General features: G+C 48.6%; 1 protein-coding gene across 3 annotated transcripts in view; it reads right to left on the bottom strand.

The window, feature by feature from the left end:
* Galnt14 (polypeptide N-acetylgalactosaminyltransferase 14) overlaps positions 1-27,832 on the bottom strand; it is a 215,589-nt gene that overhangs the window by 26,761 nt on the left and 160,996 nt on the right. For all 3 annotated transcript variants that reach the window (XM_005400558.2, XM_005400557.2, XM_005400559.2), the window contains exons 3-9: positions 23,695-23,793; positions 16,438-16,505; positions 14,252-14,317; positions 13,969-14,090; positions 5,460-5,547; positions 4,662-4,746; positions 2,180-2,283 (exon numbers count right to left, since the gene is read on the bottom strand). In XM_005400558.2, coding sequence (XP_005400615.1) covers positions 2,180-2,283; positions 4,662-4,746; positions 5,460-5,547; positions 13,969-14,090; positions 14,252-14,317; positions 16,438-16,505; positions 23,695-23,793 — 632 coding nt within the window. The remainder of the gene's footprint in view (positions 1-2,179; positions 2,284-4,661; positions 4,747-5,459; positions 5,548-13,968; positions 14,091-14,251; positions 14,318-16,437; positions 16,506-23,694; positions 23,794-27,832) is intronic.

The raw sequence follows: 27,832 nt of genomic DNA on the forward strand, positions 1-27,832 counted from the left end.
CCAGGTGGAAGAAGGATCATACTCACCTTGTGTGGATCAAGAAGACAGACTGAACCCTAGCAGACAAGCTGGAGGAAGCAGGCTTCAGCTTAGGGTATTTTCTAACAATTCCATCAAAAAATTCTCAATGCAGAATGCTCAACTGTGAAATCATGAATGCATCATTATGCACAGCACTGAAGCAGATTGGTTGACTGGTGTCTATCAGGAATGCAGCAGGGAGGACGCATGCCAGCAGGGAGGAAGGCTGGTACTTGTCACTAGTGAAGGGTACCATGAGCATTGGGGTATACAATCAGTCCTGCCCTTAAGAGACAAATCTCTGTCCCACTGAGAATGCCAAGTGTCTCTCTGGTTCCAGGTTCTCCTGGGCTGGTGCAGGGAGACCCAGCCTTGAACTCCACACCCACACACCGAGGACATCACATTCTAGGAGGCCAGCAGGGATGGGGTCTCACGAGGGGTTTGGCAGGGGTGGGGGGTGCTGGGGTTTTCTGTTTAATTTGCTGCACTTCAGTCCTGTCCTCATCTGGCAAGAAGCCAGCTCTTCTGATGGATTTCTCTACACTGCCCAGTTTGGGAGAACAGATGCTATGGGTTAGGCCAGAAGCCATAAATTTCTGGGAAATAACTCTTAGTGACTGAAGAAGAAAGCCATAAAACACTCTGAGGGCAGGGACAGGAGACAACAGTGGCAGCAGACAATACCGGGGATTATGTCTAAGTGCCAGGATAGACCCAATGGATCACTCTCTTGGCCCACATGCTGCTCCAGAGCCCCGCGCCAACATGTTCCCCACGGCTGACAGGAAAAGGGCCCTGGCACGTGGGGACTCTCCCTCTTATTCCACTGTCATTTGTTTGTTCAACCATTTTTGCGCACCTCCTGTGTAGCAGGCATTGCGTACACTAACGCCTGGAGATAACCACAAACAAAACCACCACATCCCTCTCCTCGTGCAGCTGGCATCCCAGTGATCTCTTAGGTCTCACCTGCTAGAAGGAAACTCAAACTTACTCTGCCCACATGGTGCCAGGGTTTTCACATACTTCCCTCACTCAGTTTCACAACAACCCCAAGATGGAGGCCTCCAGCTCTTTATTCCAAAGTCACAACTGTTTCTTTTTCTTTCTCTTTTCTTGTTTTCTTTTGTAGTACTGGGGATTGAACAGAGAGCCTTTGCACTGAGCTATTTTTATTTTGAGACAGGGTTTTGCTAAGCTATTAAATTGCTAAGGCTAGACTCAAATTCACAATCCTCCTGCCTCTACTTCCTGAAGAGCCTTTGCACTGAGCTATTTTTATTTTGAAACAGGGTTCTGCTAAGTTACTAAATGCTTAGGCTGGACTCAGATTCACAGTCCTCCTGCCTCTACTTCCCAGAGTACTGAGATTGCAGCAGACTCTAGGTGTGCACTACCCTGCCTGGCTTGAAGTTATACCCTCAGTACTTGGGGAAATGAAGGTCAGTCAGTGTCACTGGCTCGGTGGACGGAGGCTTTCTGGCTGCTGCTTCTCCTGCAGCTGCAAACCTGAGCTCTACACCACTGTGGCCAGACCTAGACATCTGTGTGGATGGTTTAGGGCTAAGTGACCACTCACTTTCACTCCCTTCTTCCTCTCCCACTACATGATAAGGGCAAGATCCCTCCAGGGTTCCTGTAGCAATTAATCCAGACGATCCCCATTAATCTAGTGCTGGGTATTATAATCAGCACAGCCAAAGAATGTTCACAGCTGTTAAGGAATGATACTATCTTTCCTGTTTTTCATTCTCTTTCTCCCCAGACTCCTTCTAATGCCAAATTCCCAAGTTCAGCACTCCTGTTTTAGCCTGCACTTGGCCCCTTGGACTTGGTGCTCTTCCTTGATTTTCCCCTTCTAGCTTTTGCATCTTATTTTTCTCCAAGGGCCCTGGGTGTGTCTCTGCCTGGGTCTGTAGCACCCATGGGCACCACGCAGAAATGCTTTTGTTACCGCTACTTTCCAACATCACTGCTCTGGCACAGCACCCAGACTTGCCCAAAGGAATGACTCACTCACTGTCTCCCAGGCCCTCATCCAGATGGATGTGACTCTGCTGAGCTGCCAGCTGGGCTGAAGGACACAGTGATTCCTGCCTTAGCCCCTGGGACATACACAATGGCATAGGCAAGGATACACAGGATGAGGACTCACCGAAGTTCTCCCCACCCCAGATGTCCATGTCCATGTCATATTTCCCCAGGTAATCGAACCAAGCTTTGTCAATCACAAAGAGCCCTCCAGCGATGATTGGAGTCCTACACATTTGGAAGGAAAGGCGGAGGGAAACCAGTTAGAGGAGGGAGAAACTCCCTGGGAATCCAGAACTCAATCCCATCCCTGCCCCATCTTTGTTCCGCTTCAGAAAGGCCAACATATATTTCAGTTAAAACAAGGTTTTGCCCTCTGCTTGTAAATCTTCTAGTTTTGTAGAACCGCAACTTTACTGTCAGCATCCTTCCTGCGATCCCCTACCAAACTGTTCCTCAGGCCCTGGCCAAGGGGTGCTCCATGATTGGGAGGAAGGCAGCACGGGCCATGACAAGGCAGACAAGGGCTGGAGCAACACCTGTCAGCAGCACATTCATTTCTTGAAACCAGGTTCACTGCCTTGTTTTCCAGCTTCACCCCTGTTATGGGTTGAATTGTCTCCTTTCCCCCAAAATCGTATGTTAGAGTTCTAGCTCCCTGGATTTTAGAATGTGATCTTATTTGGAGACAGCGTCTTAGTCTTATAGAGGTGATCACGTTAAAATGGGACCATTGGGGTCTTTAGAAAAAAGGGAAGTTTAGTTGCAGACAGGTGTAAAACAGTGGTATGGGAACACAGAGAGAAGATGGCCATCTGCAAGCTGAAGAGAAAGGTGTAGAATGCCCGCAGAAGGCACCAGCCCTGCCTGAACCTCAATCTTAGATCTCTGGCCTCCATCACAGTGAGACAGGCCTTCTGCCATTTAAGCCACACTGTCTGAGGTACTTGTTACTGCAGCCATTGCAAACTCATACACTCTCATCTTCATTTTCTTCTTGGTGGCCCCATCCCTAACCTTCCCTGGCTCTTAATTACTGAGACAGATGCCAGGGAAACTGTTTGGAAAGAAAAAAAGGTAGACAAGAATAGCAGAATCCAAGCAAATAATTCCTTAAGTGTAAGGACATGTGTCTGGAAAATCAATGACTGGAGGAAGTTGTGAGCACTCAGGGACCCAGCACCCCTTTTGTGGTGTTTTGTCTCTTCAAATGTTCCACTGATGGAAAACCAGTCATAGGCTCGGGTCTACCTTTCCTACAACAGCTTGCTGCTCCCCGAGTACTGGCCTCATCCTGGAAAACCCCCCTCTCCAATGAGTAGACACATAGTACAAGAAGAGAATCTGCCGCAGGGACAGTGGGGCTCTTTTAGAACAGGGACAGAAAAATTCAGGTTATGTCACCACCCTTGCCCTTGACTTAGTCCACTCCTTTAGGGTCTCTAGGCAGGTGATGCTTTCCTCACATCACACCTGCTTCACGCACTGACTCAGAGAAGCAGATATACACTGTATGATGCTCAGCCTGGTAAGAAGTGTCTCCTTCCCTTTAGAGACCACTGTCCAGGGTGCCCTCTATCTCTGGTCTCCCTCTTGGCATCAAAGGCTCAAGAAGAGATGAGGTGCCAATATGTATATGAGCAGAGTTCCAGCCTACCATAGAGTTCTGTTTGGAACATAGCCATTCAACTCTTCAGAGCTCTTTCCATCCTCAGTTTGACTTAAATCAATCCAGTGAATATGAGCAAATATGTGGCAGGTACAAATAAATGACCTTGAATAATTCTGGGCAGTCATAAGCCACTAGATGGAGCAATCCCAGTCCTGGGGCCTTCTCTGTAGTGCTTCATGCACTTTTATCCCCCTGCTACCCTACCTAAGGCAGATTTATTTTAGCTTGACACCTGGGATGTGTTTGCCATTCAGTGTTAGGTAGGACCTCAAGGCCACACTCTTGATGTTGAGAGCAGTCTCCCTGAGGGACCACTATGCTTCACTCTAGGCCAAGTCCTCCGATAAGCCCTGAGCACAGGCAGATAGCCTACCAGCATGTGTTATATGGGACCCAAAGGAGCCAGAAAGAGACACAGTGGATGAAGGCAGCCACCCACAGCATGATGCTAGTCCCTTGGAGTTCATATGCCGCCATGTTATCACACATAATAGAGCAGATATGCTGGTTACGCATAGCAGTGGCAATGCCTTGTATCAGCCTTCACTTATAGGCTTACAGCCTTCACCTGCTCCGCTGTCCTGGAATGAATCTCAATAGCCAAGACAAGGGGGTCCTCGGACCTAAGTGATAGTCTTAGCTCTCCAGTGTTAGCAGGAAACGCAAGCCATGTGTGAGGGTGGACAATGTAGGGCATCCTCCTCAGCATAGATCTCCCAGAGGACCCCATTTGCCTAGATAAAAACCACCATGAAGACAGAAACCTCCTAAAGTAAGAGCAGAAGTAGAGTTGGCTGCTGCAGGGTTGTTCTCTTTGTCTCTGCACAATCCTTTGAACATCTAATATGGACCTGTCCCTCTACCACAGGACAGCAGGAAGAACCCAGTGGAATTACACTTGTCCAGCCCACCTGTGCTAACCCTTTCTACTCACCTGATGGGCTCCGTGGGGTCCAGGCGCTGAGCCTTCTGCTCTGGGGAGAGCTGCTCCCACCGGAAGTGGAGGCTCCAGTCAAACCCTATAAAACATGGCATCAACCCAGTCCATTTGGTCTCTCAAGGCACCTGCAAATCTCCTTTTTTCAGAAACTCACGAATATGCTCAGGTCCCTGGGAAGACAGGTTTCCTCAGCACTAGTCAATAGCAAAGCTGCCAAAATTCCCTTCTGGCTTTCTTCTCTTGTTCTATCTCCTCCTGCCTTCTGAAGCATCTCTGCTGGGCAGAGATGGGGAGAAGAGGGTGGAGGATGAGAGCACAGGCACGGGATCCAAGGGTGACAAGACAGACAGTTATGGAAGGTGGTCCTCGGCGCAGTGTCAGGAAAGTATAAGGAGGGGGGTTTCAAGAGGTTTCAAGGTCACCTGAAAGTCTGTCTTTGGGTGAGGGTAGAGCTAGGTTCTGGGTAGAGAGCTGGGGAGGGTCTCTAGGAGAGGGTGGTGCTGAGGATGAGGTGCAGAAAAAACCAGGTCACATGTATTCAGGGGAATCCTTGCTGCTGTCATCCTCAGGCCCTGGGGTGAGTCCTTTCTGGGAACTGATGTCTGGGGACTGGTGAGTCTCCCCACAGCCCTCGTTCATTTCTCAGCACCACGCTCGAGTGACTTCTACTACAGGGTGCAGGGCTGAGGCTCCAGACAAAACACTAAGGGGTTCCCCGCACCTCCCCCCCATTTAAAGAACTGAAAAGGAGCAGAAGAAAATTAATGGGGAGAAGGTATCAGCCCCACTCACCCCCTCTGAGCTCTGAGGCCGACTCGATGTAGGTGAAGGTGTCCAGGTTAATGATGTCAATCACAGGGCACACCACCCGAGTGTAGTCCTGTAAAACAAAGCCCCTGTGCTCTATTTGTGGGGACCAGCCTGGCTGGGGGTCAGAAAGCTTGGTAGGGCCTTGCCCTGGTAAGGCTAGAGATAGGGCTTATGACCTTTACCAAGCACTTTCATTTCTGCATCTTAATTTCATCACCCATAGAATGAGGCACTGGACACATGACCTCTCTGGTTCTGATGCTTAAATGCCAAGAACACCTCCTTGATGGCTTGGGGGTCTTGTCAGCCACAGTGGCCACAAAAGGATGGTAGGAGATGGCTGAGGTACATTGTATGCAAAGAAAGGGGCTCCAGATATCCTTCACCATTGTTGGTGGCCAAGGAGGCAGACAGTACAGTCAGCTGGCAATCCCAAAAGTGAAGCCAACCATCCATAGTGACAGCCTCATTCTATGTCTGTGGTTCCTAGACAAGGTGACAAATAGTTGTCCCCTGTAGCTGGACACTTACATACCTGTACCCTTAGCACCAACATCCCTTCTAGCTCCCAGCCTCAGATCCAATATGAATAGGCCACCTCTAAATGCAATCACTCAGCCCTTCCAATGGTGTTTTTTTCTTCTCCCTTGCATGCTCCTTTCCCTAAATTCCTTATTCTGTTAACAGATTACCACATAATCCCCTTCCCTAGCTCCAAATTAAGATTTACTCAGCCCAACAACCAGATCAAGTTCTGCTGGTATTTACTCTAAAATGGCTCTTTGAATTTACCTTGCCTCTATCCTCTCATGTGTAGAGTACAGCAATGGGCTCCTAAATTCCTCTCCATCCTACTCATCATCCATTCCTTTCATTCTTCCTGTAGCTGCCAAACCTGCCTTTCTGATATGCAATCCCACTGTGCTACTCAACTGCTAAGAACTTAAATCACCTCTAAAACAAAGCACAAATTCCTGCAAATGGCATCCAAGACTATCACAACCAGGCTTGCTTCTACATATGAGTGAGAACATGCAGGATCTATCGGAGTGGAACAAAGGTCATATGAAGGTAGGGAGGCAGAGGTCAGAGACACAATGCATAATGGGTACCAAGATACAGTTAGAAAAGAAGAGTAAGGCCAGGCATGGTGGTGCCTATCTTTAATTCTAGCTACTTGGGAGGCTAAGGTAGGAGGATCACAAATTTAAGGCTAGCCCTGGCAGTTTAGCAAGACCTTATACTCTGATTTCTCTTCAGAGCATATAAATATTTTGTTTTTTAGCAAGAATTTGTTTCAAAATTTAAGAAAAAAAGAGGAGAAAAAATATAGAAGGAGCAAATTCTAGTGTTCTATAGCACAGTAGGGTAAATATAGTTTATAGTAATTTATTGCAAAATAACTAGAAGAGAGGGTTTTGCATGTTTCCAATGCAAAGAAATTGATAAGTGTTTGAGGAGACAGAAATTCTTTTTTGTTTTTTCTTTTCTTTTTTCTCGTTTTTGTCTTTTTGAGACAGGGTCTCACCATGCAGTTCAGGCTGGTCTTGCACTCACTTTGTAGCCCAGACTGGCCTCGAACTCACAACGATTCTCCTCCCTCAGCCTCCTGAGTGCTGGGAGCACAGGCGTGCCCCACCACACCCAGCTCGGTGACAGAAATATTAATTGCCCTGATTTGATCACTATTCATTGCATACGTGTATTAAAATATCATATGGTAACCCATGAATATGTACAATTATTGTGTTAATTTAAAAAAAAAAAAACAGGCTTGTATCTTCCTTTCCAGAGCCATCACTTGCTGCATCCCCCAGGGTACCCACCCATGGGCATCAAACCATAAAGTAAGCACTTTCAAAATACATGAGCAGAGTTGCCAATTCCTGGGGGCTTTAAAGGCACTGTTTATGTTTTTTTTCAAATTTCCCAATGGGATGAACCTAGCCTGGCTGAGGGTAGCGTAAAGCAGCTGTGACCAAGGAGACTCTCAGGTGGCTCACAGGGAATCAGGCATCCTGGGGGTGCTGACAGGACTCAGGGAGCCAGGAAGGATTTTCCACCTTCGCCCCCCACTATGCTTTGGCCGACATAGGCAGGAACCTCTGCTTCTCCTTGAAGCCATTTAATTTCCTGGCTCAATCTTTCCCCTAAATGAGGTTGTCTTTTTATTTTAAGCTCCAGATTCACTGAGTGCCTGATTCTAAGTTCACAGACTTAATTTGTCCCTGAGCCTCCTACATGTGACTCAAGCTGACAGTAACCAGGTGCCTCCAAAAGCCAGTAGGCCCGTGCAGAAAGCAGTGCTCACTGTCAATGCGGTGTTGCTCCCTCTGGGGTGTCACAGATGCTTCATTCACCGCCAGCACTGCACCTGCCCAGCTGCCGCAGTCCCTGTGGGGCTCATCTAGGGCCGCTGCCAGGGTGTGTCTGTGTCCCAACAAGCACTGTGTCCACACGCAAACGTACACAAACACACCCCCAAGCCGCTCTTGTTGTGAATTCTGAAATGTTCTCAAGTTCAGAGACATCTTCATAAGTCTGACTGTGAGTTTTGGGGCCTTTGCCGCTGTACCCAGTCCTTCTGTTGACCTCAGACTATAATAAATACTCTATATCACACTTGCTGATTTATGGGTCTTTCTAGCAAATTACTGGCCCCAAGGGTGGTCCTCCAGACCCTCAAACTATAATCCTGTTTTGTTATGTTTTTGTTAAAAAAAAACTTTCCTCAATATTTGAAAAATAAAACTGCAAGACAAAATTCTAGCCGCTCATTTCGGTCATAGCCTTCCTAGAGACTATCCCTGGGCACTGCCTCCAGGGCTGTCTTGGGCTCCAGGGTGCTCCCCTGCCAGTCTCTTTGTCCTGGGATTGCTGTCACAGCTAGGCAGTGAGGGCTCTTTGGGGTCAAATTCCTTGTGGAGTCTTGACCTTTAAAAGGGACTGCAGGAGAGTCATCAAAGCCAGGGAAGAGCTCTCCAAGTGCCCTGCATGCGTGGGTGACTGCTCCACTGTTGTATCTCTCAGTCCCAGCCCAGAGGATACTGTCAGTGCTGGCTGCACATAGCAGGATCATTACACTAAGCAGGATGGCCTTCCCGGAGGCCCAGGGATGAGGCGCTCCCAATACACAGACCTGTCAGAGCCCAGCCTACATGCCCCAGAGGCTGTACCTTGAGAGCCAGATCTACGTCTAGGTGGACTCCTGGTGGACAGGCAGCTGGTGGGATCCTTGACAGATCCTGGATTCTACCACCTTCTCTCCTTCCCCATGCAATTCTAAGGTCCTCTCCCTCCCTTACTAAGGGCAATAAGAGAGGCTGAATGGATCAGACAGTAGCCATCCATTACCTTGCTGTTGTGCCTCTTGCTTTTTCACTGATTCTCCTAATTAAACCCCATGGAGAGGCAGTCCCTCATGAGGTCACCAGCACCCCAACAATCTACTGGGATTTAGAACCTGTGGTAGGTGCAACGATGAATGAGACTTTGCAGTCTAGAGAAGGTGGACTCCAGTTTAGGGTACAGGCAGGGCCTGGTGCTGCTAAACTGGCTTGGAGGGAGAGAAGGGGAGGGACACGGTGGGAAGCTCTCAAGGAGGTGAGGCCATGGGGCAGGGACAAGTTGACAGGACACCTGGGTTCCTATTCTACTTCTGCCACCCAGAATACATGCGACCTTAGCAAACTAACACACACCGTGGGACTCCCATCTCCTCAGCTATAAAGGGAAGGCAAATTATTATTTTCAAAACGATCCTACCTTTTAAACAGGGTTCATGTGAGGAGCAAGTTAGGAAAGCGCGTAAGAAGCCACTAAAGACTTACGTAAGCTATTATTGATATAAATTTACTGAATGCCGGAGATTAGGATTTCTTAGGATCATTCTGCTAAAGAAATAGGTAGATGAAGTGGGACAGGAGAAAGCCATGTTACAAAAAAATAAAGAAAAGGAAGAAACCTAACTTGGTGCTTGTTTTCAGTATCATGATGTCACTGAAGGAAAGAGAAGGGAAATTAGGGAGGTTTTCAGTGTGGAAAACACCAGCTGAGGAGGGTTCAGGACAGCTCAAGCCCAGCCTCCTTCTTATCTCTTTCTATTTTTAAAAATCCCAAACTCCAATTACAGCTTAAAATTTCCACTTCAGCTTACAAGATCAAATCACGTTCTGTGCTGAGACAAGACGCACAGACCCGCACCCACACTCCCTGCCCCCAAGGAGCTGTCTCGGGGCTGTTCCAGAGAATCAGGAGGCAGAGTCTCAGGGAAACCTCTGCACTCCTTGGAGGCTGCTGTGAAGGGCAGAACCTGACCCATTTCTGGGGTTTGTCTGGTTAAGCTCTTGGCTATGAAAGCTTTAGTTCAGACAGCAGTGGAAAGCAGGGAGCTTAACGCATAAGGCTGAGCTCAGTCTTGGGGGCTGAGTGACTCCTGAGGAAGAGGAGGGAGGAAGAGAAGGAGGAGGGGAAGGAGGAAGAGGACGAGGAGGGGGCAGAGGGGGCAGAGGGGGCGGAGGGAGGGGAGGAAGACGAGGAGTGTTTGGTAGCAGAGAGGCAGCACTCACTTTCAGGGAGGAGATGAAGGCTTTGCCCAATTAGCAGGTAAGCAGGTAAGGCTAACATCGCATGCAGAATCAAGACATTTTGGTGGGAGGGCTTCTGAAACAGGCTCAGAGCCCTTGGGATCCAAAGGACTTCATAGGCTCATTAAGAGAAAGCAAGGCTCCTTTAACACAACCCGCTAGGACAGAGTCAGCCTGGGGCTTGGGGGGGTTGGTCCCTGTGGGTAACACATCCAATTCCATGTAACCCAGTAATTCTACTCCTGTGTCTACATATCCCAAAGAACTGAAAACAGGCATTCCAGGAAACAAAAACAAAAACAAAACAACAAACTTGCATTAGAAAGTAAAGGTGGAAACAACTTAAATGTCCATCAATGGATGTATAAGTAAAATGTGGTCTATATATACCACAGGATATTATTAGGCCATGGGATTGAATACTGTTACAGGCCGCAGTGCAGATGAAGCTCCAATACATACATGTTAAATGGAAGAAGCCAGGGTCAAAAGGCCGCATGTTGGATGATTCTATTTATATGAAATGTACAGAATAGGCAAAGCCATAGAGACAGCAAGTAGGTTAGTGTTTGTCAGGGGCAGGGAGAAGAGGGGAGGGAACAATGACTGCTAGTGGGTGTGAGGTTTCCTTTTGAGGTGCTGAAAATGTTGTACAGTTAGATTGTGGTGTAACTCACACAATCCTGTGAACATACTAAAATTGTTGAATTGCCCACTTTGAAATGGTTAAAATGGTAAACTTTGCTTTGCGTACTTTACAACACACACAGGCGTGGCTATGTAGGGTGGGTCCATCGCTATAATAGCTGACCCCAGAAAGGCCTGGACACAGTGCTGAATGGAGGGCTCTGGACTCAGGTCTGAGCCCTGATCACACCCACAGCAGCAGCCTCAATCTCTCTAGAGAGCCCAGCAGCATGACCTTCAGTTCAAGATGATAGCCAGCAAGCTGGCCAAGCGGGTGGGCAGGCAGCCAGGAGGGAACAGCAGTGTGGTCACTGCCTTATACCCTGCACCCCAGCCCTTCATTTCTCTCTTGGAGATGAACTTTCTGGCTACTAAGCATGCACTACAAACATCTGCATTCTGGATAAGGGGCAAATTACCTTAAAGACACCGCCTAGAAAATGCCTATGTATAAGAAGCAAAAGCAGTATACAAAATTGTGCCAATACCGTCTAATTACAACTCCATAAAAAGACATTCTCTACAAAGAGAAAAAGATCCTAATTGGAGATGATAGTAACAGTGAGGTATCTTCCCTTGATAGAAGGTTGGCTGATTAGTTTTCACTCTCTTATACAGTGGTACCTCAGTTTACAAACTTAATTTGTTTCATGGTTTTGGAAAAGATGGCCATATTTGTATTTGCACAGGAAAGATGGCTGCTGTCATGTTTGCATCCAATGCAGAATTTGCAAACAAAAACAAAATTTTGCCAAAGGTTTTTGTTTGCAAACCAAATTGTTCATGAACCAAAGCATACATGAACTGAGGTACCACTGTATTTCCGGCATGTCTACACTGACTGTGGGTGTGGTCATGGAAAGTGACAGGCCCCAGCCTTCTCTTCCTTAGCCTCACAAAGAAACTTTCTATTATACTCTATTTCTGGGCTTCAAATTTGCTTCTTTTTCATATGATCTTAGATTAAGTCAGCAGCACATCCTTTTGTATAAAATTCCCATAAATAGAGGCGCTGTTTCCAACCCCACCCCAGCTAAGCACCCTAGATTCGCTAACCTTCCCTGTGTTCTGCTGCCTTAACCTTCAGACTCCAGTTTCTTCTTAGCTCCAGGCACTAGTGGTAGCAGGATGACTTCACAGGCCCTGGGCTGTTGTCAGCAATTCCCACGCAGAAAGGCCTTTCCAGGGAGGTAAAGGTCCCTGCTGGAAGTGGGTCTCCTCATGCACTACCTGAGGGCTAGCAAAAGTTTTCCATATTTCTTCCTCACAAAGAACTTCCTTGTTGCTAGAGTTTGCATGCCTCTTCTCCTGTGGTCACCTCCTTCCCTGGAGGTCACTTGCAAACCAGTGCAGGCCAATACAGCAGAACTGTCGTGGGGACTTACTAAGTTGGTGCGAATTCCTTTTACACAGCCTGTTCCAGAGCTCAGGACTCTGCCCCAAATAACTGTTCAATAAAGGCCTGCTAATTAGATTAGGGACAGGAAGTAAGCCTGCTTTCCTCCTACTTCCAACTGTATTACCGCCCCCACACAACTGGTTTCTTCTTATCATTTCCAAGCACTGAGCACCTATTCTATAGCAGTTGGAGTGGCCACAGGAGGGGCCTGGCACCCCACGGGCTCTGTCACTTGTTAGGGGAAAGGAGAACTAAGAGGAAGTGTGTGTGGGGGGCGGTGAGCAATTACTGCCTGGAGTGACCTGGGCCAGTCCTGTAGTCAGGAAAGGTATTTTGGAGGAGCAGAGAAGTAGGTAAAGCCCTGAGGAGCAAGAAGGTTTATGGCAAGCAGGGAAAGGTATCCAGCAGTGGGAAGGGCAATGGGAACACCAGAGGCACATTGAAAACAAGCAGCTGCACTGCTGTCCTGGAGCAGGAGGCTGCAAACAAGCGTGTAGAGGAGGGGTGCATTTGGAAGAGCCTCGGGGTCAGAAGCTCCCAGTCTGTTCATAACTTAGTACTTCTCAACCCAGAGCTCTTCACCTGTATCCTGTCAAAGGAAGAATTTTTCTAAACATCACAAAGGCAATGACCCCTCCCAACTCCAGGAAAGTGGTCACTGATAGGATTTACTATTTAGGACCGTGCATGGAGCTTGATAAACCTGCCACGACTGGCTCACTGGACTGAATGACATTGGGAAGACTTCCTATCTCTCTCCTGAACACTTATGTGTTCTTTTATCCCCCGGCACTGTCATTATGTAGGCAGGAGTCAAGCTGCTCTTACAAAGAGTAAGAAGCAACTGTGCTAGCATGCTGCTGATGCCCAAGGATCTGGTGCTGGAGGTATCAGCTAAAGAATACTGTATTGTCAATTTATATAATGGTCCTGAAACTGTTCCCTCATCTGTGAAATGGGTATGTCACAAATACCTCATCCCTACTTCAATGGACCAGTGGTATGAGTCATAGTTCAAGAAATGTGATCAATAGCACAAACACCAGAGTCTGTAACAGTGGTGGCGAACCTTTTAGAGATGAGTAGCCAAACTGTAGCCCAAAGCCCCCCTTATTTGTCGCAAAGTGTCAAGACTCTGATTAAACCTCAGTGAGGAGGTTTCACTTTAGAAAGAATAACTCATACACTAACATCTTTTATCTTAAAAGAAAAACAAAACATGTGCCATAGGTTCGCCACTGCTGTCTATAACGTTATGTGTATTCTGTGGATCAGCAGGGCAGTGAGTGAACTTTTTAGAATATAAAAGGGTGAGGGGAAAATGAAATCTTTTCACTTCCTGTAGAAGGAGCTGAGACACACAGAATTCTAGAGCAAGTAAAGGGCAAACAGGCGCAAAGACTCTTAGATCCCTCAGCATCAAGGGTCCCTTCTAGGCACAGGACCTTAAGAAAGGGTGACACGCGGGTGGGAGGAAGACAGGAGCCTCAGGAACTGGGTGTGAGGCATGGTTAATTCTCCCGCCTATTCCCTACCAAAGGCACTAATGAGGGCTTCCTTTCTGGAACCTGTTGCTGTCTCTTGCCCAGGAAACTAGAAGTGTCACGTACTGCTGCTGGCAGCTTGAACTGCAGGCCTGCCAAGACTGGCATTATGGTCAAACCTCCTGGTCCGTCCTCCACCACTGACCCATGTGTAACCTGAGACAAGTTGGTCTGCCTTAGTTCTTCATTTGTGAAATGGGCACAGCAACGTGTTCTGCCCAGCCCCCTGAGGAACGCAGGCGAGAAATTCAGCTGTGCTCCTCAGCCACACTCACCTCTTTGACCCTGTGCAACAGGGGCTGCAGCCAGTCCCTGTTCACCTCACAGTGGCTGTCCAGGAATGTCAGAGTGGTGCCCTGGGCAATGTCAGCACCCCGCATCCGGGACCGGACCAGACCTGCATCAAGGACAAACCACCAGCTGGATGCCAGTGTCCTTCTATCATGTGGTAAGATCACAGAGGGGCCACCCAGCCCCTGAACACCCAAACATATACCAACCAGCTCCCACCCCCACCCCCACACTCACACCTGAGCCCTATGGGAGTCACAGACCTACCTTGACGTTCATTGTTGCGTAAGCACTTCACTTTGGGCAGCTTGAGGAGCTGCTTGCAGTCATCAGCTGCAAAGACAAAGGTTACACCAGTGAGAGCCCAGGGAGGTGACTGCATGAAGGTGAACCTGAGGGATGAGGAGGGGAGCCCTGCTCACTGTCCCAGCTCCTGACTGCACAGCCAGTCTGGTCCTGACTCCAGGAAGCACCTGGATATGGAAGGGGCTGCCAATCACTGTTGTTCACTGTACAAAGTGGCCCATTCAGGACGAAGTGAGCCCAACAGAGTCTCTTAGGAGTGGGTTGGTCCCCATGATCACCTATATATTTGCTTAAAAACTTTACAAGTCTGAAATCTTGGCTCAGTCCCCTAAGCACATTTCTCCTTTGACCATTAAATGATGAGATCAGACCTGTTTACTTCAGTGGGTCTGGTCAAAGCTGCTAGGAGGCCAGGAATGGGAGAGGAAGATTTGGGACTTTGCTTTCAGCTCACAGAGGCTGTCTTCGTGAAGGGACAGGCCAGCTTCTTCTGTGCAAAGAGCAGGTAGTGGAAGGATAGTCTCCAGCCTGCAGCTCGCTACACTGTGCCGGGGGGTGGCGGTAAGAGACCCTCTCCTAGGCACCTGACCCTGGGCTTACACTGCCCCATCGCCTCCTCAGCTCTCTAGTTCCCTGGCTCTGAACTCCATACCTTAGCTCCACCATTTTTGCTTCACTTGTTTACTGACCATAGCCTCTCTGCTTGCTCTGGACTCCTAACAGTTAACAGAAGAGATTATCATAGCTTCCTCTGGGTGAGGTCCTATCTAAATACTCTGAAGGTGTTAACATAGTAAATTCCAATATAAACCACATATACTACTATAATCGCCTCTGTTTTATAGACAAGGAAACTGATACACATGAGGCTAGTTATTTGCTTGAGACACATGGCCAATGAGTAAGTTTTAGATGTAGGACTTGAGCCCAGGCAGTCTAGCTCCCGAGCCCATGTTTTAATCACTAGGCTCTATTCAACCCATAAGAATCCTACAGCATTTCCTTCTCCTGCCTCAGTGCCAGGCTACCAGCTAGGTCTCCCCACCTCCATGCTATTCCTCACTGGGGAAGGAAAGCAGATCACTGAGTTCCAGAACTGGGAGTCCAGACCTGATTACCCTGGGCCTTGTGTACAGCCTGCGTCTGCATTACTCTCTGTGGTTCCAAGTCACAAGGGTGGGTTTCCAGTTTTTGCACAGTAGCTCCTAGCATCTGGGCTGGTGTGAGTGGTTCTACTCTCCGAAGACTTGGAGCTGTCCCCAGTGGCCATCCCATTTCCCCTGGCTCCCCAGCAGGAAGATGTGGTTCTGCTTGGATGTGGCTCACTGCACTGAACTGCACTGAGGCTGCTGGGACAATGGCTCTCAGAGAAAGTGTCTGCACTACCAACACTCAAATCCCGACAATGCTTCTGCAATTATTGTGCCTTTCAAACTCAACACACAGGTGTCCAGATACCAGAGCATGTTTTTATGGGGAAAAGTGGGTCTGGGGTATGAATACAGGTGGAAGCAGGCTGCTTTGCTAGAATGGCTAACAGAGGTACGAGGCAGGAGATGGTAATGTAGGGGAGATGCTTCCCAGTGTGTTGGGAGACTGAAAGGCAGCTGCTCACTGTGTCACGGCCAGGTGATGAGATGTACCATGGAAGATGCCAAAGATAGGGCCCATCCAGACCTCCCCAGGAATGAAATGGAGAGAGCTGTTAGCCACGGCTCAGATTGGCAGATCAATGCAGCATTAGGATCAGGTGTCTCTTCCAACATCTAGGAATATCGGTTGAGGGTGCAGTGGGCACGCTGCATACACACAGTGTGCCCACCTGCACATAAACACATGCACCCACATGTGCATGCATTGCAAGTACATGTATACACATACCCACATACATATCTCACACACCAGCCAACCCAATGAAGATTTAGCTAGTTAGGTCCTCAAACACTGACAGCACAGAATCCAAGAAATTGCTTCACAAGTGGAAAGTTTATCTCCTTGAGCCCAGGCGGGGACACTTAGTCTTCCATGCCTATTACCAACCTCCACTTTTCTCCATCCTCAGAAAATCAGGGGATTTCACTTTGCCTGTTACACAGAGCTGGGACTGGGCATTTGTGCTTACATTGCCGGTGAGTGATATTACTTACGGTCACTGCTGAAATCATCCACTAATATGATTTCCTGAATCAAATGCATAGGGGTTCGGTTTAACACGCTGTGAGAGGGAAAGAAGAAAAATCATTATGACCTACAGTGGCAAAATATATGTATTAATCTGGGTTTTAAATAGACATCATTGTATTGGTAAAGGCTCAGAGCCACCAAAGAACCTGTCAAGTCACACTGCTCACCAGTGAGCCCGCAGGGATGTAATTGCGCCTTCTCTAGCTTAATGAATGCTAACACCACCCATCAAACCACCCAAACAGAAACCCAGGCATCATCCCCAACAATCGTTTCTCTCCTGAAACCCCACATCAAACCAGTGAATGAGCCTGGCTGATTTTATTTGAAAATAAATATCGCGCAAGTGACTTTCACCTCCCGTACCTCTGCCCCAGTTCACCCTCTTCTTTCTGGTTTATTGCAGCAGCCTTGACCTGCTCCATCATCTCCCAGTTGCAGGCCCCCTTGTAGACCTGACTGAGCCTCCAGATGCTCACTAAAGCATACAAACTAACAGCACTCCACGGCAGCTCCCTGCCCTAAACCCGCAAGCCTCAGCATGCCCCGCGTAGCTTCCTGCCAGCTGAAGGTGGCCCACATCCCCGTGCATCTTGCATCGAAAGCCTGTATCCTTCCTTCTAACTCGTAACTGAGATCCTCTTCTCTGACTGCTTGAAACGGCCCCATGCTGCCCACAAGGACCAGTTCAAATGTCACTTCCTCTCTAACAGTTTTCCAATCTACGCAGTGCAAATTAATTGCTTCCTCCTCTGGGATCCCTCAGCAGTTTGCAGCTGAAGCTTCCCATGGCTTTTATCACTTCCTAATTCTGGCGGTTGGTTTTGTGCCTCCCATCTCCCAGCAGGACCCTGATTAAGTTCTCTCTGTATCACCAAGATCCAGCACAGTGCCTTGGCCTGGAACCACTCCCATAGTGCAGACCTACTATGTGCCCCGCACTGGGCACAGAATGAGCACAGGAGAAGTGAGCTCTACCCACTGAAAGCTTGTGGCCCAGCAGCTACTCGCTACTAGCTGTGCAGACTTGAGCAAGTTACTTTAGTGCCCCATGGAGCAAAGCATCCCATCTGTAAAATGGGGATAATTATGGGAGTATCTACTTCACAGAACTGATGAGAGAACTAAAGGAGAAAATGTATATAAGGCATTCAGCATAACATGTGGCACTAAGTGATGATAAATAGTAGCAATTATTACTATTTTGTGCATCATCAATAATTTTTTAAACTGAACTGACTTCAGTTATGCCCTCCTGTGCTGTGAATCTCTACTCCAGGGGCAAAGTTGGGTTTTTGTACTAACCCCGGGGCTCAAGGCTGGCTGTGATGGCCACATCTCAAGTTCTGCATGCCCCCAAAACTTGGGAATTCTCAAAAACACTCTTGGACAGCACCAGTCATCACAGGACACCCAGAAGCCCGTATGTTGGAAAGGGGGCTCAGAATGGGTGCTGGGGAGGTATCATAAGCATCCCTTTGAGGCCCACTCTGAGCCTGTTTTTGGTGCAGCCCCCTTTTTAAGCAGGATGTAGACCCTCCTGGAGGGGAACATTGCCTGAAGCTACCTTTATTTATGAAGACTTAATTCTCACCATGGCAACTAGTGTAAGGTGGAGAGGAACCCAATACAAAGGCCCAAATCTGCTGTCAGTGTCTGTGGGGAAGAAGGGGACAGGGATGGGGAGGAAGCTGCACATCCACCAGAGAGTGGTGAGAGGAGAGGCTCAGCATGATTGTCCCAAAGAAAACACAACAAACCCAACCACCAGCCCTCTAATCAGGACAGGAGGGGAGAGGGAGGCAGACAGAAGAAAAAACCTGCTTGAAGAATAACCCCTAATGAGGTTTGATTACGGCTGTAGCTTCTGCATTCGATTCCCCCAAATCCCTGCCGGCTCTTTGAAATTCAAGAGTTCTCGCCTGTGAACATCAAAAGGTAAATCGCATGCAGCTCTGCGCTGGTTGAACTGAGAGATGATTAGCGAATAAAAAATGTCCAGGGTTTAAAACAGGAAAAAAAAAGAAAAAAAAAACTGAGAGATGATTAGCGAATAAAAAATGTCCAGGGTTTAAAACAGGAAAAAAAAAAGAATCATCAGCAGTAAGTGCTAATTAGACCATTTCCTGGTAACACCTGGCTTGTTTTTGCTCCTCTCATCAGAGCAATTGAAATGATGGTGGGGTCTCCCTAAAAGTGGCTCAAGGCTAGGAGGGCCTGGGATGGGCATATTCTCCGGGTGCCTCAGGTGGCTGTGGAAGGAAAAGGTCAGCTCCAGCCCCAGCAACTGAGCATGACCTGGCCTGGATGATCCTCCAACGCCCAGTGAATCTCTACGCCAGGGGCAAAGCTGGGTTTCTGTATCAACTCTGGGCCTCAAGGCTGACTGTGATGGTCACATCTCAGACCTGCACATCTGATTCTCAAAAACATTCCTGGACTGCACCAGCCTTCACAGGATACCCTTCTGCACTTCCACCTCATTCTCACCACCCAAACCCTGGTTGCTGTGGGCGGCTACCTCCCTCAGCCTCCCACCCTCTGCAGCAGAGCAAACCCCTTTCCTCCAGGGCTTGTCTAGCACTGGCTTTTCTCTGCTCCACCCAGCTCGGGCTGCCCCATTCCTGTCCTGCAGAGCTCAGTATGGGAATGAGCGCTCACTTTATTGGCATACACAGTATGAGACACACTTTCCCGGGATTGTTCTGGAACTTATCAGCAGCTCACCTATCTGTAGAAGGGCAGCTGCACAGATAGTGTCTATGCAGGCAGCATCTACACTTTCTGCCTGCTGCACCGTACCTGTGGGGTCCACCAGGAGCCTTGGGAGGCAGCAGGGAATCGTGGTGTGGGCTCACAGGCCAGGGCAGCCTCACCACCTACTAGCCATGCTGTCTAGAGCTAGGTGCCTATTCGCTCCCAGCCTCCCTTTCTTTCTGTAATTACCTTTCCCTTGTAAAAGCAGCTGATATTAATACTTGACCTACTTCACAGGCTTTTGTGCGTACGAAATGAGGAGATGTATTTGAAATTGCTTCGTGAACTCCACAGTGTTATATGCAGGCAGGTTTTATCAAATGCTCCATAAATACCGTTGAATGAAGACCCGAGGCCACTGACAGTTGAGTTCTGGAGCGAGACAGATTGGGGTTCAAGTACTGTGTCTGGGTAGCTCCACTTGCCAGCAGGAGAGCTTCAGTCTGTACTGAGCCTTTAGGCACCATTATTTCCTCTGCTGCACGAAAGAGGCTTAACACAGTGCACGGCACATAGTAGCTCCTCTCAGACGTGGGCACTGGTAATAAGAAATGCTGAAGCTGCTAACCACCATGGGCATCATGCACAGCTGAGATTTTCAAAGCCCATCCCTAAGCCAGCAGCATCACTGTTATCTGGGGACTTGTCAGAAATGCGAGTTCTTGGGCCCTGCTCTAAATATACTGAATCAGATTCTTTGAAACCATGTTCTAATGAGACTTCCAGGAGATTCTGACATGTGCTTTTATCAGAGAGCTGCCGCTTTAGAACACTGCTATCTTCCAGGGTGGAGGCTTAGCATCACACCTATTGTCACCTGTACCTGCCCCCTATGCACCAGGCATTGCTCCCAGTCCTTTACCTCTCTGCATTTAATGTCAGGCTTCTCCACAATCATGCCAGTGAGTTAGTGCAAGAAGTCCCTGTTCTGCAGAAAAGGAAACTGAGGCAGAGAGATTACGTAGCTTGCACAGGATCACACAACTGTTCCAGGCAGAGATAGGCAAATCTAGCCATAGAATCCAAGTTTTTAACCATCTTGACCGAAGAAAGGGCCCCTCTAGGTCTGGGATATTACAAAACAACAACAACAACATACAACAGTGAGAAGAGTCAGGATGTAAGTGACTGAGTGTACATACTCCTGAGCCCCCATGGGAGGTGTGGGGCTGAAGGATGCCCCAAAAGAAAGGTTACAGCACTGGGTCTCACACAAACACAAGGACTCTCGGTGACACAATTTAAGATGACCCATTCTTCAGGGCATACTTTCTTTCTCCTTATGTAAGTCCTTAATTAATCAAATTAAGACCATGATTCTCTGCCCTACCCCATCCATTCACCCCATCAGGCCCCTGTCTGGGTCTGAACCCCCTATTCCCAGCCCTCAGAGCCCTAGCTAATTATAGTGCTTAGGGGCTTAGAGCTCTAGACAGGGATGGTCAGAGGGTAGGCAGGCATGGTGCAGAAGGAGGAGGGCATGCACCCAAGTTCTCCCTATTTTTTCCAGCATCTTATGAGAGCCTTTGTTATGACAGCCTGGTGGCAAACAGATTCCAGGTTCTGCAAGTTAAAGTGGAATAGATGATGAAATCAAATTAGAAAGTACTCTTCATTGCATACCCTCAATGGCTAGTGAATTATTTGTATAACCAGGAGTAGAAGGGAGGTATAGAATCTTAAGGAATAGAAGTTTCTAGAAGTAGACTTTCTTATCCCCACTTCTAAAATCCCTCTCTGCCCAACCTGCTGACAGTGCAAGCACCTGGTGTTTACATATGGATCTCAGGCTGGTGAGTTGCTGGAACTGGGCATCACTCTTGGATAAAGCTTGGGGGTTGGTTTACATCTGAAGGGTCTTAGAGACAAAAAAAAAAAAAAAAAAAAAGTCTATGACTCTCAATTTGGTGATCTGGAAATTCAAGGATGCTTTCAGGGTGTTGTTGGGACCTAAACTTTGTCCCTGGGGATGAAGGATGCAGGGAGTTGGGGGCAGCGCTCCTCCCACCTAGTGGACAGAGGAGTTGGGGCTGTCCCAGTGAAGCCCCAGTGAAGTCAGAAGCCCAGGGAGGCTGGCTTTCTGCTCTCTAGCCTGGAGGCCCTGGCCTCTGCTCACCACATGTACCAGCCCAGGCTCAGCATGAAGTTCCACTGGAAGAGAAAGATAGGATGTATTCTGTAGACTACACAACTCAGGGTGCACTGATGTATGAAAACTATATTGTTGTTTCCGTGTTGTTTTGATTTTATCTTCATTCTTCTTTTGTTAGTTTAATGTTTAAAATTTAAAAAAAGAAAACTATTATTTTTAAGTGTCATCGTTACTGTTACAAAAGATACAAGGGCAGCAGGAAGAGAAAGAGAAAGGTCTCAGAGTTGAAGAAGTCTGTGGACAGCAGCTGAAGTGTCCTCTGGAGCATAACACGAAGTGTTATGGGGGCCTGGGCGCCCTGTTCATGTTACAACACACCCAAACTGTCTAAGACATTTCTGAGAGGAAGGTTTAATGTGGGAAAAGTTATACATGTGGTTAATATCCTGCCAAGGTCACACAGCTAGGAAGTGGCAGGGTTGGCACCTGACCCAGATCTTCTGAGTCTAAGTACAGTTCCATCTTAATGCCCCATGGCTTCTTTTGAATGCTTATAGCTGTGCAGCTACAGAGAGATAAGTAACACTGATTAAATATTTACTCCATGGCTGGCACAGTTCTCAGTCCACTAGCTGAATTAACCCACAGCAATTCTATGTGCTAAGTAGGACCAGTACCCCCCCTCCTTGATTAGCAAACAGAGCCACAGGGAGGGAAACTAAGAGATGAATAAAAGAGCTCCTGGAAGATCACACTGTGAAAAATGCATTAAGTGCTATAATAGGGATATGCAGAGAAAGGCCCAGAGGAAGCCCTTGCTGGTGTGTGTGTGTGTTTTGGCTGTGCATATTCTTGACACCAAAAACTCCCTGAAGGCATGAGAAGCCAGTGTGGAGAGTAGGTGCCTCTCTGGGGTGCTAATAATGTCCTCATGGCAACATCTGGCAAACATGCCCAGACCCGACCTGGGCAGCAGCCACCTGAGGCTGCCATTGGGTTGCTCATGAAGGTGCTCTGGTGCTCAGCACATGAAAATAGTGGCAGGGCCCAGGCCAGCGCTTTAGAATCAGCCACTTCTGCTCTACCATGTACCTGCTCAGCCCCAGAGGCCCAGAAACTCCTTTCTGCCCTAGTGAGAGGAACCCCTTATCCCTTTCCTCCCGTAAATACCTATACCAGTTTACAAGTCAGCAAGGTACTCTATTAACTTGCAGTGAGACTCACAGTGACACCTGACAGTGACCTGGCACATGCTCTTGTCAAGAGCTATTGCCTTATGGGGAAATGAAATTTGAATCGGGCAGCCGGTGGGGTACATGTGGAAGTCAGGACAGGGCCAGCAGCTGGTGGAAGCAGCCAGTGGATCAAGTACAAAGAATATCTGAGCAGCAGACAGAACTGACCCCTTGCATGCTGGGGTGGGTCCTCTCAGGGTTTCTGAGGGACATGCCGACCCTGCACAATGGACATGCATCTCTTAGTGACCAGTGGAGCTGAAGATCTGGTAGCCTCCATCAGGATGAGCCCACTGCAGAGCACTTCCCTCCACTCAGAGCTTCCCTCTGCACATGCCGGCATGGAGGGAGGAAAGTGTGGCTTGTCTGATGAAGACGACCAGAGATTCTGCTGTGCTGCCTGTACTTCTTTGGCCCACATTTAATCTTCTTCTCCATGGCATCAGTGAACCATGGCATGGGGAAAAGGTAGCCAAAACTGCCAGGGACCTCTGAGAACCTGGGGCAGGAATTCTGGAGCATGTCTCTTCTGGGTGCCAACTCTGTGTTCTGGGAGCAGTTCTTCTGGGGCTGGCACTGAGACTTGTGCTCAAGAAGCATCCACCACACCATTTATACATCACGCATAACCCACACTGGTGCCAAAGTTGGTCAGAGTGGCCCAAGGGAAACAGAGCGGGAACCCAAGGTAGAAGGGAGGCCATGGAAAGGCAGGGTGCAGGGAGGGGCAACCCACAGAGGACCTGGGCCCTGGCCCCAGCCTGATGCCGGGGGTAGAGCATGTATGTACTCAGCCTCTCCAGGCTTGTCAGTTGTAAAAACAGGAACACATGCTGTCAAGGTGGTCTAGTATAAGGTAAAGGGGTTAGGGCTCTGGGACCATTTTCTCTACTCTCTGTAAACTTCTGCAAGGTACTAATGTCATAGGCCTCTGTGTTTTCCCCTGTAAGTAGGATGAGGACTTCCCTCACTGGCATGTAAGGAGCAACCCAGTGAGACACATATGGTGTGTAGACTATTTTCTGGCACAGACTCAGAAGTACCCGGTACTCTAGTGACACACCAGCTCCCAATGGGCACAAACCATCACCAAGTGCTAGCCCAGGGCTGGCCCACAGGCGGGGCATGTACCTTACCTGCGGATGGTTCTAAGCAAGGTGGATCTTGCCTCGTTGTGGAAAGTGATGATGATGCTGGTGGGCGGAAGTTCTATGTGATACACCAGCAGTGAGCATCTGGGAAAGAAGATGGAAGATGTGTAAGACTCCAGGCAAAGTGTATCTAAAGGGCTGCGAAAAGGTGCATAAGGATGGTCACCTGTACAGGCAGATGCCTGGCATCTCTGGGGCCTCCTCTAGCCATAGGTCGGGCCAGAGAGCTCCAAGAATGACCAAAGTTGAGTTTTGTCACCATGGGGGAACTTGGGCTTGAAGCCAATGTGAACTAAGTTCAGAGACCAAAAAAAAAAAAAAACCAAACAAGTGTCATATTTGTACATGTCTGAGTTAGTGCATGATGGTTCCTAGTAATTATCTAAACCCACCTTGAAGTCTTGGGCTCCATCCCCAAGTCTATGCACCTCTAGATTTCTCTTCATGCCACTCACCAGATGCCTCTTCATGCAGAGTTCTGGACACCAGGTCCAGCTTACCACACCATGTGAACCGCTGACCCTCTGCCACATGCTTAAATCCAGCTGTTTCAGGAGGCAGAGTCCTAAAACCCTGGTATAAGCAATAAAGCCCTATCTTGAGAAAACATGTGTCTAGGATTATTCTGTACGACAATTATATCTGGGGTAATTTCAATTTGATACCTCGCTGCAAGTGAAAATTGTAGCCCGCAGCTCGAAAATTACTATAATAATGGAAATAAACCTGCCAAGTAAGGCTGGTGCCAGCCAGGGCCATCACTGGGGAATGCTATCTTCTGCTTCTCCCAATTTCAGGGGTTGCTGATGATGGGTGAGGGTGGGCGGAGTAGAAGAGGAAGTAAATAACAGATGTTTGGGGAGTCAGACATTTGCACTGTTTCCTATCTCTCCCCAGGGTTTTAACTGGGGACAGAGGTGGGCTTCTAGAATACTGAGCCCTCCAAAATTGCCTGCAAACTATTTGTGCAAATGTGCCTTTCCTTCCTTCTGGGAAGATGGTTCATAGTTTCCCTAGATCCTCAAAGAAGTCTGTGAACTAAAATATTCAAGATCTCCAGTCAATGAGCCTGGTGCCCTGTGGCTGCCCTGATGCTCTGAATGCTTTGTTCTAAGGAAGCAAACACCGCAAGCTCATGGGGCCAGTGCAGAGACAGTCGGGCTGTGGAAGCACTCCATACTCCCCTGATAGGTAACAACCTGTCCTTTGTGCTTCCGTAATTCGGAAAGTTTCTCTTTTCCAGGATTTCTTGTGAGAAGACCCTCCCAGTTTGTACTGTGAGTTCCTCCAGGGAAGGACTGAAGGCTCTGCCCAGCTCTACATTCCTAGAACAGGACTTAAGTATACCAGATCCCCATGTGTGGAAGAAGGGAGAGAAAAAATCAGGAAATGCTGAGAACTCAGCCTTCTTGATTTTACAAGGTGCAGCAGCCAGCCTCCCAGATGGCCTCTCGTGATAGCCACCTCTGGTCTTCACGCTCGTTTGTTATCACCTCTCTCCCTGACTCAGGGCAGTTCCTATGACCAATCAGATATGGTGAAAGCAGCAGTGGGTGACTTCAAAGCTTAAATCATGAAAGCCCTGCTGCAGCCTCTGCCTTGCCCATGTGGAGGGATGCCAACTGACACGCTGTGAAGACACTCAGCAGCCCTGCTAGAGAGGCTTATGTGGACAGAAGCCAAAGCCACCTCCCCCCACCCATGCCAACTAGCCAGCCGTATGAATGAGCCACCTCGGAAGTGGATCCACCCACCCCGGCCAGGGCATCAGATAACGGCTGCTATCACATTCTGACTGTACTTAACGAGTGCACCTAACCCAATGCCCAGCCAAGATGCTCCAAGTTCCTGACTCATAAATACCATGAAGAGGAGCCCTGACTTTTGTTGCTTCAAAGCATTATATTTAATCTGGGGTGATTGGTTGTGCATTAGATACTATTACAAAAAGGGAGGGGAAAATGCCTTGAAATAGCAAGGCCTTGGACTTGCCTATCTTTTGATACAACTCTGATGCTGTGTTAGGTGCAGTGGGGAGGGAGAAAGGGAAATGGGGCTGGGGACCTTGACTGAAAGGTTTCAGAGTTCATAAAGGCATGCAGAGGGTTGGCAGAGGGAGGATGAAGTGAGCATGCTCAGTACCAAGATGAATAAGCCACAAGGCAAAGAGAGGCTGGGGTAATCATCTACCTCTAAAAGGGGAGCTAATAAGTCAGGGAGCTTAGCAGAGACTTCTGGTCTCCCTCAGGGACAAGAAGAAACCATGAGCAGACAGTCTTGGGAGGCTTCCACTACCTGGACTGGGATACATCCAGTGACTAAGCCCCAAGCTTCTCCTTGCTGCTGTGGCCCCTGCCCTGGGCACTACTTTGGAGCTGGTGCCACTGTCCACATGCTGGAGGCAGGGGGGCCCTGAGTTCCAGCTTTCACGGTGTATAAGTTATACAGGGGAAGGTTGGGGAGGGATAGTAGTATTGGAAGCTGTCACCTGCTTAGAGAGCTTTTGGGAAGGGGGTCACATTTTTTGTCTTGAGGACACCAGCTGGGGAGGCAGGTGTCCTGATGCACAGTGACACAGAAGCATGCACACACAGCCAGGCAGGGGAGTAACTGCGCCTGGGGAGGTGAGGAAGGCTCCAGGCAGGAAGAGGTACAAGATTTCACAGATGAAGCAGGGATGGACACACATCAGGTTACAGAACTTTGCAGGCTCCTGGCCTGGTGCTCTGGATCCCAGCCACCAGCATGTGACCTGGAGCAAATCATCCACCTCTCTGGTTTACTGTGTGCTCATCTGTGAAATGGGTTGGCCCAAACCTGTCCTGCTAAAGGTCTCACAGCATGAACCATCAGGAGCTCTGATTATAGTCAATGTTCAGTTAAGTGGAGGAAATTTGAACAGAATGCTGTAAATACTATTTTGAAAGTGAGGCTCCACTATGTTACTGGGTCACCTATGACTTTACTACGTCTCAATCTCAGTTTCTTCTCCCAGAAAATGGAGATAATTTCCACCTTACAGGTATTTTCTCCTAAATTATGAACATGTTAGGCAGTAATAGGTGCCTGACAAATAGGGACTCACATTATTCCTAGCATCAGTCCAGATGTGCAGATGATTCTGCCTGTTGGGCAGAGCTAGATCTTTTGAGAGCCGGGAAAGCATCTCAGGTGGGTGACTCTCCCCTGTCTCAACAGCAGATAAGGGGTCGGGGAGGCACACCACAGGTCGGGAAAGGAACTTGGGTCTGATAGTTAGATTTGAATCTGGATCTGTACAGAACTGTGTGCCCTTGGGCATTACATTTACCTTCCTTGAATCCTCAGTGCTGTCACTTGTAAAATGTGGACAAATCCCTCCCTCCCAGGCTTGCAGTGAAGACTGCAGATAATGCAGGCAAAGCCCTTGGAGCTGAGGAAAAGGGAGCTGGAATTATAATCACATCTAGGAAACAGCTGAGCCGGCTCCATGCAATGCACTGTGCTGATTTACTAGGCTCCAGGCAATGCACCATGCTGAGCTAGTAGGCTCACAGTCACAGGTAGAGAAGGAAAGGACCTTGGAGAGGACCCAGTTCAATTCCCTTACCTGGGCAGAACTGGTGATGCAGAGGCATCATCTGGAACCTGAGCGGTTGTCTCCTGGGCCTCAGAGCCCTGTAGTCTCCTGTGCCTACTCAGCAAAGGATTCAGGCCCTACCCGGAGGCTGGCCAGGAAGCCCACGAGCTCATCCAGGAGCTCCCCCAGGTAGGTTCAGGACCAGGCAGAGAAGGCAGCAGAGCAGGCCCCACCCACACAGGCTCAAGGGATTTCATGGAACTGTCCTGTTGTCCCTGCTGCAGCCGACCCTTTGTCTCATTTGACCTTCACAATAGCCTGTGAGAACCTGCTCTCTGCAGATGAGGGAAACTGAGATGCAGAACTCACTCAAGGTCACTCATCTGGTAGATAAGTGTGGTCACGAGAGCCCAGGTCAACTTGGCTCCCCCTGGCACAAGGCAAGGAGCCTCAGGTGCTGTGCTGGCAGGATGTACCGGCCCCTGAGCCCTATGTCCAAGTTACCATCACCTGACACCCAAGGCCTGGCTGCCGCCTGCCCAGGGGTAAGAAGGGGACTAAAAA

This window comes from Chinchilla lanigera, unplaced genomic scaffold (assembly GCF_000276665.1).
Source record: "Chinchilla lanigera isolate Chin_1 unplaced genomic scaffold, ChiLan1.0 scaffold00068, whole genome shotgun sequence".
Lineage (NCBI taxonomy): Eukaryota > Metazoa > Chordata > Mammalia > Rodentia > Chinchillidae > Chinchilla > Chinchilla lanigera.